Source organism: Dermochelys coriacea, chromosome 3, assembly GCF_009764565.3.
Source record: "Dermochelys coriacea isolate rDerCor1 chromosome 3, rDerCor1.pri.v4, whole genome shotgun sequence".
Classification (NCBI taxonomy): domain Eukaryota; kingdom Metazoa; phylum Chordata; order Testudines; family Dermochelyidae; genus Dermochelys; species Dermochelys coriacea.
Genome location: NC_050070.1, coordinates 105572760 through 105586835, shown reverse-complemented (window position 1 = coordinate 105586835; position 14076 = coordinate 105572760). Strand labels below are relative to the sequence as shown.

Sequence of the window (14076 nt, the reverse complement as noted above, 5' to 3'; positions counted from 1 at the left end):
TGAAAAATACAATTATTACACACCCTCTTTCATTCAGATTCAGTCTGCTGTGAAATTTCTTCTGTATTTAAATTGTAAATTACATGCAATGGGTGCCATTTAAAAACTGGATACTTACCATCAAGAATAATTACGTTCATCGTGGTGTTTGCAATATTTTCTATTCTAAGTATGGGAAATTCCACAAATAATGTGGTAAAGATCAGAGCAAGCCTAAATGCTGCCATACAATAAAAGTCAAATTTTTAATGGAGCCCACTGTATTAAATTGTTGAATTATTTAGACTCTAAAACAATTATATTAATCCCCGGGTTCTGATGTGCTGTTGTGCTCAAGAAATGAACCATGTATTGCAAATTTTTCATCTTTAAAAAAAACAGCATTTTCCCATGTGACCAGAAGGAATCGATATAAGAAGTAACACTCAGACACACCTCATAGTTATGTTAAAAAAAATTACCAAAAGCTGTAACTAAAATTGATCTTTCAAAAACTTAATGAAAATGGCAAATCACTCTACCTTAAAGGAGATTGCCAAGGTTGATAGGAACAAAATTAATCCTACCTATAGCAATGATTTTTAAAAAAATCCTTCTGATCTTGAAAAATCTATCCATCTCTATAAAGCTAGTTTTGTAACAGACAAAATACCAATTCAGTACTCACAATGTCCACAACTCACATTTGGGAGAAGATTTTTAAGTGCTCAGTACCAAAAATTTGGGGTCAGATTTTCAGAAACCCTTACATCCATTAGGCACCTGAGTAAACTCCAGATTACCAAAAATCCTCAGTATTTCAAAAGAGATCAGTGTCTGACTTGCTGAGCTTTTTTGAAAATCTGGACATATATTTTAATGCCTAATGGAAGTTGGCACTCTTGATATGCTTTCTCAGCTCCACCAGAGAAAACAGAAAATCAGGCAGACAATCTGATAGGATTGGTAAGTGAGCACTAGCCCTTTCTGAAGGATGACGATTCTGTTTCACAGCAACTTTCAAGGTTTTGAAATTTGTTTTTGTTTTGCATTGGAATGAAAACAAACTGGTTGGAATGTTTTTGTGAAGCGGAATTTTGTCACACAAGCTGTTTTTGGAGGGAAAAGCTCAAATTTTCAGTTCAGGTCTCTGTTTCCCTTGGATGAGAAGTGACCAGTGAATCCTGGTCCTCAGAAATCTTCCCAATGAAAATATCATTAAAACTGATGCCATTCTGTGAAACATTTTGGTGAGCATGTCCCGACCAGCTCTAGTGAGCACCTCTCCATGAAGAAAATATGCTGTTCTCTGGCTTTGATAAATATCCAGAGCTGACATTTCAAATAAGTCTCCTACTTAGCAAGGTTCTCATCTAAATTAGACTATCAATCTAAGAACATACGCTTGAATTTTTATTGCAGATGGACTAGTTGATATATTTGGGCATTGAGCTTTTTGCCCAACTGCTCATTCTGGCTGACTTAGTTTGGAGCATACTTTCTTTCTCCACAAACTATGGGTGATTGCCTTTATTGTGCCAATTTATTTTTCAGTCTATACAATCAGAAGTGTTCTTAGTAACGTGTATTGTAGCATTGTGTACAACATTCCAATGTACATGTTTCATGAGACCTCGGGTATTTTTATGGACATTGTGGTACAATATCCAGCTTTTTATGAAATGAAAATTTCCTTTACTTCCAGGTATTCCCAGCCTTTACATGAAGAAATCGCTCTGCATAAGCACCTCAAGCACAAGAACATTGTGCAGTACTTAGGTTCCCTTAGTGAGAATAGTTTTATTAAGATATTCATGGAACAGGTGCCAGGGGGTAAGTGCTTTTTTTTTTTTTTTTTTTTTTTTTTATAAACGTTTTTAACATATAGAATTTTAGAATACTGGCAACAGTAGAGTAAATATGTGTGAATAATATTTAAAAAAATGTCCATGGCTATAAGCCACTTCTGTATGGAAATTACAAGGCTGGATCTGGTAAAGTTGATGGTTTGAACACACTAGAGAGTTGATTTGTATAGCTAATAGGAAAGGCTAGAATGACCTCACTGCACATTAAGCAGCGCGGGCTATTGTCTGGATTGTTGGAAAAAGGTGTCTGCCACTTTATGGGCTAGAGAGTCAGGGAGTGACTTTGAGGCAGCTGCAGACCAGGTCAGGATGGGGACTCTGACCCATCCCCACCAGGTGATTGGCAGAGAGGAGGGATTATATAGGTCCATGTCAGTGCAGGAAAAGCCAGGATGTATGGGGCCCACATCTCAGACTTGGGAGCTAGCATGTTTTTGGCCGATTTTAGGATTTTAAGTGTTAGGATATGTCTGGGAACCCTGCTAGGTATGGTGGGGTGGCAGCCAAGCTAATTGCTGGCGCCTTCTTATGGCACATGTCCAATGCAGGTACTCCACAGGGAAGGGATACAGTGATCAGATAAAATGGATTGTAAAAGATTTAAAGGTGGTATTTTTTAAAGGAGAGGAAACAGAGATTCAGGGCTCCTATAACTGTTATTTTAGGGAGCCAACTCCCTCCTCCTTTGTAGGCTCCCCTCCACCCTCGTTCGAGGAGGGGGATGGTGATGTCTCAGCAGCAGGTTGGCTGGGGACCAGAATGGGTAAGAGGGAGTGCTGACGGAAGTCCCTGTGTATATATTGAAATGATTATGGAATTACCTGCACTATACATTTTTATCTGCTGGGTACTCCCAGACATTTAAGAATAAAGTTATGGCCTAATTAAACTACATCCAGTGTCTCCTGTGCTTCTTCCAGCATAGTTGGGCAATTGTTGCCAAGGTGCCTGGATCCAACTTGATCAGGGTTCAGAGTAGGGCATGGTATGGAAACAGCACTTGTTGCTGTGACAGATGACTTCCTCCAGTATATAGACTGGGGAAACAAGTCCTGATAGACTTCTTTGAAGCATTCAGCATACTTGATTGCCAAAGAGGCTGTAGGGATGCACTGAAATTACCTAGTGTATTTTGAATCCTTCCTGTTAGGCCTCACCCAGCAGGTTGTGATTGGCAATTATTCTTTGTTTGAATCATCACTTGAGAAATCCCACAGATCAGTCATGCTACCATCTCAGTCATCTGTGTAAAACCATGTGGGTAGCTGGTTTGTTGTCTGAAATGTCAGCAATGTGCAGACAATACCCAGTTGTACGCCACCGTTGCATGAGATGTAGCCACCACCAACTCAGAGCTTTTCAAATGCCAAGAGGAGATGAAGAATCTAGATGAAGAGCAGCTGCCTGAAGCTGAATAGAGGCAAGACAAAAGTGATGCTGGTAGGAAAAAGGAAGTGGTTTGAAGACCTTTCCTCCTCCATAATATCATCTTTGATTGAAGGCATTGCTGATTTTTTAAAGTCAAGGATCTCTTAATTCTCAATGTATGTGGAGGTCCTAACTGCCACGGCTGCAAAAAATACACATTTCTATCTCTGGTTAGCTACAAGACTGCACTCCATCCTATTAGGTACAGAAGTGCCTGTAGTAATCCACATATTCATGAACTGTAGGCTCAATTAATTGCAACTTATATCTAGGAATGATACCTTACATCTTTCAAAAGCTTCATCTGGTAGAGATTGTAGACGCTTGTCTGCTGAGCAGTACAGATCACTGTGAACAAACCACCCCAGTGCTCTGCTCTCTACACAGGCTCCTGATTGAATACAAAGTCCAGGTCAAGGTCTCTGTTTTAATACAAGCTCTGCATAGTATTGGCCCTAGCTATCTGAGAGAGCACCTCTCCTTCTATGACCATGACTTCCATTAGCAGTTACGTTCCACTGGAAATATGAAACTGTTGGGAAAAGGTGGTATCATAAATACAAAGGGAAGGGTGACCACCTTTCTGTATACAGTGCTATAAAATCACTCCTGGCCAGAGGCAAAACTCTTTCACCTGTAAAGGCTTAAGAAGCTCGCTGGCACCTGAACAAAATGAGGAGACAAGATACTTTCAAAGCCAGAGTGGGGGAGAAACAAAGAGTCTGTCTGGGTGTGTGATGCTTTTGCCGGGACCAGGGCAGGAATGCAGGTCAGAACTCCTGTAAAGAGTTAGTAAGCAATCTAGTTAGAGATGCCTTAGATTCTGTTTTGTTTAAATGGCTGATAAAATAAGTAATGCTGAATGGGATGTTTGTTCCTGTTTTTGTGGTTTTTTTGTAACTTAAGGTTTTGCCTAGAGGGATTCTCTATATTTTGAATCTGACTACTCTGTAAGGTATTTCCCTTCCTGATTTTACAGAGGTTTTTCTTTTACTTTTTCTTTAATTAAAATTCTCTTTTAAGAACCCCTGATTGCTTTTTCATTGTTCTTAAGATCCAAGGGCTTGGGTCTGTATTCACCTATGCAAATTAGTGAGGATTTTTATCAAGCCTTCCCCAGGAAAGGGGGTGTAGGGCTTGGGGGGATATTTTTGGGGGAAGACGTCTCCAAGTGGGCTTTTTCCCTGCTCTTTGTTTAACACGCTTGGTGGATGACAGCATAAGGTCCAAGGACAAAAGCTAAAAGTTTGTACCTTGGGGAAGTTTTAACCTAAGCTGGTAAGAATAAGCTTAGGGGGTCTTTCATGCAGGTCCGCACATCTGTACCCTAGAGTTCAGAGTGGGGAAGGAACCTTGAGAGGTGGTAAATGGATGGAGGAGATAGAATCTTCATGGAAGCCCAACTTGGACTATTGAACTCACTTCTACTTGAAATGAACAGTCAGAACTAAATACAAAATCTATCCCTTGAATTTAGCTTTTCTTTAAAATCTCTCCACACATACTTAGAGACACTTCCTTAATGCTTCTTTTCAGTTTGCCTCTCTTCAGAGAAAGGAGTGCGACTTTGATTAACAGTATACTAAACAGCGTGGGACCTGCTTACTTGAAAGACCACATCTTTCCCTAGGCCATATTGCTCCAGCTATGGTTGGCGGAGCAGTTTAAATTGGATTCCTCCTGGTTTAACAAAGAAGTGGGAGATTGATTGTAAAGCATTCTACATGAGGGGCCTGTAGTTATGGAACAAGCTTCCACACATTCGGTCTGGGAATGTTGACCTGGAAGTACATACTGCAAGGCCTGTCCTTTTGCCCGGGCATCTGAAGGGTGTAGAGTTTTATGGGATGATGGTTTATCGGGGGGTGGGGGGAGGGAGTGGAGACAGAGTTTTGGTGGGGAAAGGGTGTGTCAGGGGTTGAGACTTGCTTGTTTTTTTTTCCTGAGAGTTCAGTGCTGGTTTTGAGTTTGTTTGGCATTACTTAAAATCAACAACTCGGAGTACTGTTTAGCCAATGACCATCATGAATGAAAAGAAATACAGATTTTTTTAAAAGTTTGATTATAGATAAATCTAGAATGTTCAGTGTTATGGAGGATGTCTACTTTTTAGTAAAGGTTGTGATGGGGCAAGGCCAGATGGCTATAGAAAAGCAGTGGGAGATAGATATATTAGCTCCAGGCTAAACAAATCCCTGGTACCAGGATAAGTGAAATGGCAGCTGCTCCAGGTCAATTAAGACACCTGGGGCCAATTAAGAACTTTCCAAAAGGCAGGGAGAAGGCTAGGTTGATTGGGACACCTGAAGCCAATCAGGGGCTGGCTGAAACTAGTTAAAAGCCTCCCAGTTAGTCAGGTGGATGTGCATGTCGGGAGCTGTGGGAGGAAGTTGCGCTGTTGGAGAGGCTGAGTAGTACACACCATATCAGGCACAAGGAAGGAGGCTCTGAGGTAGGGTGAAGTGGAGCTTAAGGAAGTGAGGGCTGCTGTGGGGGAAGTAGCCCAGGGAATTGTACATGTCATGTTTCTAAAAGGTCAGCTACCATAGCTGATACTATTAGGGTCCCTGGGCTGGAGCCTGGAGTAGAAGGTGGGCCCGGGCTCCCCCCCCACCTTTGCCCCCTGATTAATCACTGAGACTGGGAGACAACAGAGACTGTGCAAGGAAGGATAACTTCTCCTCACCTCCCTCGCTGGCTTATGATGAAAATGGCTCATTAGACTGTGACCCTTGTCTCTAGAGAGAGAAGGGTTACGTGCAGCATCACGGTGAGCCTCTGAGGCTAGCGAAATCTGCCAGGAAATGTGGGACCCACGGAGGCAAGGACAGAGCTTTGTCACAAGGTGTATTCCTGTAATTCTGTTCCTATTAGTGTGGTTACATTTACTACTTGACACAAGCTAAGGCCAAAAAGAACAATCTCTGAGCTAAGTTTACTCTGTTTTTTCCCCCAAAAAAATTTATAGGCAGCCTTTCTGCTCTTCTGCGTTCAAAATGGGGACCACTAAAAGATAACGAGCAGACAATTGGTTTTTACACCAAGCAGATTCTTGAAGGATTAAAATACCTCCATGATAATCAGATAGTGCATCGAGACATAAAGGTGAGAAGGTGCTATGAATCACAGGCATGGGTTCATTTAACAGGGAAAAGTCATGTTTGTAAAATGGACAATTATGTGGTTTTGCAACACACTCATAAGAGAGAGAATATAGAGCACCTTATTTTCTATTATTACAATTTTACATAGAGAATGAGATGAGCTTCTCTCATCTAAAGAGGCATGCAGAGTTTTAGCTGCAGAACTCCCATATGTTGATGGAAGTTGTGTAACTGTGGCCCCACTCAATATATTTAAAAATCTATTTTTACCAGTAATTCAGTGTCCCCTTTTTCCCCAGCTATCCCTCTGCCCCCAGATGTGTTTTCTAGTGGTTTAGGTTACCTGTATTAACTTGGGGTTTTCCTACTGATGGAAGTCATTTTATATTTCCTTTTAGTAATCAAAGTTACTCGTGATCATAGTCCATAAAAACCTGTTTTAAAAGTGAAGATAAGATTAAAGTAATATTTTCTGTAATATGGCCCAACTTTGTGGACAATACATTTGGAGTTTCAGGGTAATATCTTAATCAAAAATACACTGTGGAAAGTTGGGAAAGTGTTACAGGGGGTTGGGAGGAAAGAAGGAGCTTCCACAATGAGATTCTTAATACAGACCTGACAATGGGAAATGGCTTTTTTTGAAAAAGTTGGAAGAATCTTTGGTGTTTCTTTCCTCTATCCATATCCTTTATGGAATTTCTGTAGATGGGGAAGCATACACAAGTGCTGATGTTTCACTTTAGAGAAGGAGAACCTTTAAAATGTTACTGTAGAAGGCAGCAACGATGATTTCTCCCCCATCCCCTCGCCCCCCTTAAATATTCCTTTAGAGTAATTATTATATGTAAAAGAATGCGCTTTGAGAATGTGTGCTGCAAGTTGTCTTACATTAACAGTCACTAGAGAAAAATAATTGGTCTAAATGTTCTATCCTTCAGGGTGATAACGTGCTTATCAACACATACAGTGGAGTTCTAAAGATTTCAGACTTTGGAACATCAAAGAGACTTGCGGGGATCAATCCATGTACTGAAACTTTCACTGGTATGTTTCTAATGTACAGTGTCTTCCAATTTGAAAGCAAAAGAAGAATAGTTATGAATGCAGGGTCAGATCCTGCAGCAGCTTCACATGCAGAACATCCATGGACTTCGAATCAATGCATATAGTAGCTGGAGGAATGGGCTTATTTTACTTGCTTAACCTTAAATTATAAACTTTATTTTAGTAAATTTAATTATATGCACTGGTAGAGAGGAATGCCATTGCTGACATTTCTTGAGAGATTCAAATCCTCCTAGGCAAGATAAGCCTCTTTTCCCCAGGTTCCTGACTCTCGTTCTTGTGTACACAGTTTTTAATCTTGCTGCCTCACTGACCCAAAAGTAACTTTTTTCTTTGTTTGCTTAGTCTGCTTAACTCCACCTCAAGAATTTGTCCTTAATTTGATCTTCATCCTGCTTGAAAACCTAATTCAAACTGATTGCACTCTGGGCATTTTATGTATATAATTAATAATCACTTTTCAACATGTGTATTTCAATTCCCTCTTTCAGTGTTTGCTAAATTCTTGGTCTCTGAATTTGAGAATGCAGAATGCTATGGTTAAATGGCTCTTTCACTCCAAGAAGTAGAATCCTGTCTCCTCACTAATCAGTTCCTTTCCATCTCTGAATCCAATTCAAAATTGCCCTCCTAATTTTTCTGTTGGCATATAATGTGACTATGTGAAAATAGGACCTGATCCAAAGCCCACTGAAGTCCATTGAGTTTCAACATTGACTTCAGTGGACTTCAGATCAGATCTGTAGCAGACATCATTCACTTGTGGCCTTTACTAAAAGTATTCTTTTGAAATCTGTGAGGATAATTTCTTTAAACTACTAACATTACTCCCTGCCCATCCGCATTGTTCCCCCGTCCTTCTTAGCTGCCTACTTCATCATCTGAGTTTTAAATTTAAAAAAGTGTGTTTTTAATCAGGTACCCTTCAGTATATGGCACCAGAAATAATAGACAAAGGGCCACGAGGCTATGGGAAAGCTGCCGACATCTGGTCTTTGGGATGCACTATCATTGAAATGGCCACAGGGAAGCCTCCATTTTATGAACTGGGAGAGCCACAGGCAGCTATGTTTAAGGTAAGACCCCTTTCTTAGACCGCTCTGTTCAGGTCCATTGTTTTTTGTAAATAAAGAAAATCTTATGACTGTATTAAAAGACAGAGAGTGGGAAAACAGCAAGGATAAGATAAAGGAAATGCCTCTTTAATGGGCATATTAGAACAAATGTGTTATCTGATGAGATTCAATTGAGGGGGAATGCTGTATTGTTTCAAAGAAGACAGAAATGGAGCAACAAAATGCTGTTCACAAATCTGTTAAAAAAATGAAAAAAGTTTTATGCTTGTTCCATTTTAACGTGGTAAGCCAATGAGAAGTGCATCATCTTTCTCTGAGACCTTCCTTGGGAGCGAGAGAATTTTTCAGATATTCTACTAAAATGCAGGTCATTAATGATGATTTTGTTTCATGGATTTCAGTAGGTTTTATGGAAGGAGTTTTAGTAAGTCTGTGTCAAAAGCAGATAACAAAGTGTATGAGAAAAGACTTCTGGTTTCTCTTTGTTTACTCTTTCATCTCTCTCAGGTGGGAATGTTTAAAATACACCCAGAGATCCCTAAATCCATGTCAGCAGAGGCCAAAGCCTTCATACTGCGTTGCTTTGAACCAGACCCTGACAAGCGAACGTTTGCTAATGAACTTCTTGTAGATGAGTTTTTAAAGATTTCAAGCAAGAAGAGAAAATCCCAGACAAAACTGTCAGGTAATTTCATCACTGAGATGTATTTGGTAGATTTTTACCTCATTAAAGAGACTGTTTCCTATAACCATTGGTCATAACCTCTGAGACTAAAGCAATGTATTCTCTGTCTTGATGAATATTCAGCAGAACAGGTCTATAACAGGGGACTGGACTAGATGACCTCTCGAGGTCCCTTCCAGTACTATGATTCTGTAAGAGCATAATTCTGTTATCACCACTTGTATGGGACTGTTCCAGATAAAGTATTTTATATAGTTTCTGAAAGTCCTTAGAAATGTTCTAATTGAAAGCATACTTGCACAACCGATTAATCAGCAACATTTGTTGATTACAAAGCAAAAATAGTTTAATATAAAAGACTGCAAAATTTGTTGAAAGCTTTGATTTCTATGACAGGCATTAAAACAAACTGAGATTCATTTTTTCTAAGGGTTTTACCATTGCTAAGAAATATTAAGATGTTTGAAATTTACTTTAAACTTAAACTGAATAGAAGAATCTTCTTACTTTAGCTATTGTATACAAAGTTATTACACAGATTATACCACTACTTTTGGTTTTTTGTTTTAAATTGTGGAGCACAAGTGGTTTCTTTGACAGCATAAGTGATGTATTTATTGAAATGTGGAAAAAATGCCTGTTGCATTTAAGAAAACATTTTTATCAAGATACCTAAAATGAAGAAATATTAGATCACCATGTTAACTTGTTTGGAGAAAAAAAACAAATAAAAATAGATTAAATTCCAAATTCTCTTTTCAATTGAAATCAGAGACTGATTGGATAAATGACAGTCCAGATATTGTTAGCATGCACAGTACAACAGAGAGGAAAGAATTTATTACATACATTGTATTTAATCAGTTAAATTTACCATATGATGAATATTTTTGTTTGCTTTTCCTCCCACAGCTCTTTCAGCTAGCTCAAATGGTGAGTTTTAATATTCTAACTTTTTTCCTCAAAACATGTAACTATGTTGATAGAACAAAAATCATTTACTCTGCAATAAATTATTACATCTAAAAACTGCACAGATGAGATAATTGGACACAATTATCAAACCGAACAGTCTATCATTCTTAGGAAGCCATATCCTGACCATATAGGTTAAAGTACTGTACATCAGGGTTTCTCAACCTTTTTCTCTCTGAGGCCCCCCTCGACATGCTATAAAAACTCCAGAGCCCAGCAGGGGCAAAAGGATGTGTGTCTTGGGGCCGGGGCTTGGGGCATAAGCATAGTTTGACTTCTGTTTGGGGTTGGCAGGGGCCAGTTGAACCACCTCCGCATGGTAGAGTCCAGGGAGGGAGCGCTACCTCCACCCCTTGACTCATCTCAGCAGGCCACCCGGCCTGTCTGGGTTGGGGAGGGGCAGGCACACAACCAAAAATTATAACTCAAAGGTGTGGGGCTTAGCTCAAAAAGTTTGAAAACAGCTTAGGGTGCAGGGAGGGGGGTACTAGGGGCTGTGTGTGGACTGGGGTAGCTCAGGGTGTAGGGAGAAGGGTATTAGGGGCCGTATGCCGGGAGGACTCCCCTGCAGCCCCTGTTCCCCAAGGGCTCTGCCAGCCATGGAGCTAGGTCTCCCCACCCAGGCGGCTCTTACCGGCTGCGTGAGTGAAGGGGTTAGGGAGCTGAGGAGCCGTTTCAATGTGCATCACCAGCAGGAGAGGAGGGAATGGTGCTGCTGCCTGCTCCATGGCACCAGCTGCGCCGCACTGCCTGGCTCCCACTTCCCTGGCCAAGGGGTGGGGAGAGAAGATGGGGGGAGGTGTGGAGCTGCCCCCAGGACTGCCGTGCTCTTGTGCTGCATTTAGGTGGGGGGAGGAGGCAATGCTCTCCATGTCCCCAACTCTGCCCAGGGGCTCAGGGCTTCTGCCCCACAGGGAGTACCAGGGCTCGGGGCTCTTGGATTCAGCCCCACGTCCCATGCTAGGGGGCAGGGAGGATTGGGGCTTCAGCCCCATGCCTCCCGGCTTCAGCCCCAAGGGGGGCTTCAGCCCTGCAGCCCTCTTGAAAGGTCTTGCGGACCCCCATGGGGCCGTAGACTTCCGGTTGAGAACTGCTGTATATAATCAGGTTAGGTTACGGTTTGACAGGGCAGGTGGCTAAAATCTTGCCTATCATGGGCCTTGTTGTTTATAATAACAGTTCCATTCGAAATGGTACATGGCACCTGAAACAGCAAGATGTCAGAGGGACATTTGCTTGGAATAGTAGTCTTTGTCTCCATTTTTATTCATTTTTTCAATTACCTAAATTTTGAGATGCTCTGTAAGAGTTTGAATCGGGTGACCAGATGTCCTGATTTTATAGGGACAGTCCTGATATTTGGGGCTTTGTCTGATATAGGCACCTGTTCCCCCCCAACCCCCTGTCCCGATTTTTCATACTTGCTGTCTGGTCAGCCTAAGTTTGAATGAGAATTCAGAACCTTCTTGCTGCAACAGCAAGTGTGCTGTTTATAGAAGGAGCTAACTCAGAGTTAACTTGCATGTGTCACACATTTGTCCAAAAAACCCAGCCCCAATTATCTTCCAAATTATCTATTCCAAAAAAACAATTATCTTCCAAATTCAAATAGGGTGAAATTTAGCTTGGTATAGAGGGCTTGTGTGAAGGGCCTAGCACCACTTAAGCTTGAAATTGTTCCCATTGAAGTCAATGGGATTTTGCCATTGACTTCAAAGAGAGAAGGATTGGGCCCCTAATGTAAGGCTTAAATTGTTGAAGGGTTTTGGGCAGACCCTCTGTGCTGACATATAATACTCTGAGAGAATGCTTAGACGGGCTCTGGAATGAATGTATACATAAGCACTGTAGCTCTGGGAGTTTATTATATCTTAACTTCGTAAAGACCATAATGCCCAGGAAGTTGAGATGGTCCCAGGACTCTAAGAATTGTTCATCTAAAATACTTTGTGACGCCTTCCAGTAGCTGAGAGCTCTTTTCAAGTAACATATGGGGGAAAAAAAGAGCAATTTAAGATATGTGTAAGTGAGGTGGGAGGTTGGAGTTTACCTTTTCTGCCTCATCTTAAAAGAATAACTTTCTTTTCAGAATTAAGGTATAGCCATTGTAGCTTAGACCATTTGGGATGGTTTTGAAACTCTAATTTTCTGATTGTTCCTTCATGAGTAGAATACCTTCGGAGCATATCTTTGCCTGTTCCCGTTCTGGTAGAAGATACGAGCAGTAGCAGTGAATATGGCTCTGTTTCACCTGACACAGACTTAAAAATTGATCCATTCTCTTTCAAATCAAGAGCCAAATCATGTGGAGAAAAAGATGCTAAAGGAATCCAGTCCCTTTTTCTTAGGTAAAGAGCTATGTTGTCTTTGTGTTGCTTCATGGATTAGGAATGTAGGGTATTTTTTTAAATGTTAACTTTCATCATATAAACTTTCAGCATCCCAGATGAGAATTTTGAGGATCATAGTGCTCCTCCTTCTCCTGAAGAGAAAGATTCTGGGTTCTTCATGCTAAAAAAGGACAGTGAGCGAAGAGCCACTCTCCACAGAATATTAACAGAGGACCAAGAGAAGGTGGTGAGGAACTTAATGGAAGCCTTAGCTCAGGTAAAATAACTTGCAGGCAGACAAAAATAACATGTAATTTTGCAGGTTTCCAGTAAGCGTGTGCATGCATATAGGTAAATATTTATATTAAACCAGGTGTCAGACACAAAATAAGGTTTGACAAACTATAGGTGGCTGATATAATGTAGGACTTGAGAGAGTGCAATTGTATTGACGGTAAAACCATACACGAAAATTCTATTTGTGTTGCGGTACATTTGTATTTTACATTATTCATAACTACCGCCTCTGCGTGCACACAGATATTAACTGGTTGAACAATGGAAGAAAAAATATGAACATTTTTAATTAAATTTCATTTTTGCCAACATTTTTTTCTAACAGGACTAATAAAGCATGATGGCTTAATACATGTAATTATCAGTCTAATCAACTCCAAAAGTGTAAGCCAGGGATATTCAACCTGTAGCTCTAGAGTTACATGGTTCCTTTGCCCAAGTTGGTCTCATGTCAGACTACAGCAGGTGTGCCAAGTAAAATAGACTAGACACATCCCTGTCCTTTCAAGCTGCTGTGAAAAGGAACAACTGAGAGAACAAACAGCCCCATCCCTCACAGCAGTTAGGAGTGGAGGGGGAGGGAGGGAGAAGAGTGTCAGGTGGAGCTGCAGAAAGCCACAAAATAATAATGCATTATCTCCTGACACAACTATGGGTGATTCATTCTGATATCAGTGTAGGAGGATGTGAAATAATCAACAATTCACTTCATTACATTGCAAATGTTGCAACACTGTAGTCAGATGATGTGATTTTTGTTGTTGTTTTTGCAGTCTGTAACTGCATTTCATTCTCAACCTGAGTATCTTTGCTCTAAATCATGCTCTGCATGTAAAATATGGTCCATGGTATTTAGGTTTTAAAAAAAAGGTATGTTCAAGAAATTATGGTTCAAATTTAAATGTCTGATTTGCCTGGTAAATCTTTCTAAAGGTACCTAACACTGTTGCTGTGGATAGAAACTGTTGCCATAACAATAGAAAGAGGTTTTCTAGTTTTTGGTAGAATCAGTCATTGAAATATGGTAGAGAAGGGTTAAAAACTGAAGGAAGTAAAACAGATGTGCTAAGAACCTCTATTTGTTGAAGTGCTACTATAACAGATATAACTATCAGTGCATGTGTCAATGGAACAATGTAAATAAAGGAAGAGGATGAAACTGAATTATTTATATACAGAGGAATTCCTGAGGCATGACATAGTCATGACAGTTGAGTGGAAAAAATAGCAGGAAGCAAAAAGCAACATGCTCTTCTGCTTTGGAAA

General features: G+C 40.5%; 1 protein-coding gene across 5 annotated transcripts in view; it reads left to right on the top strand.

Annotated features, from left to right (window-relative positions):
* The window catches only part of MAP3K5 (mitogen-activated protein kinase kinase kinase 5), a 166887-nt gene that overhangs the window by 126714 nt on the left and 26097 nt on the right, over positions 1-14076 (top strand). For all 5 annotated transcript variants that reach the window (XR_006279992.1, XM_038395956.2, XM_043511057.1 and 2 more), the window contains 8 exons: positions 1685-1812; positions 6244-6380; positions 7321-7426; positions 8366-8523; positions 9031-9208; positions 10121-10141; positions 12354-12531; positions 12622-12790. Coding sequence is in view for 4 of the 5 variants with exons in the window: in XM_038395956.2 (XP_038251884.1) it covers positions 1685-1812; positions 6244-6380; positions 7321-7426; positions 8366-8523; positions 9031-9208; positions 10121-10141; positions 12354-12531; positions 12622-12790 (1075 nt within the window). In the remaining variant the exon portion in view is untranslated. The remainder of the gene's footprint in view (positions 1-1684; positions 1813-6243; positions 6381-7320; positions 7427-8365; positions 8524-9030; positions 9209-10120; positions 10142-12353; positions 12532-12621; positions 12791-14076) is intronic.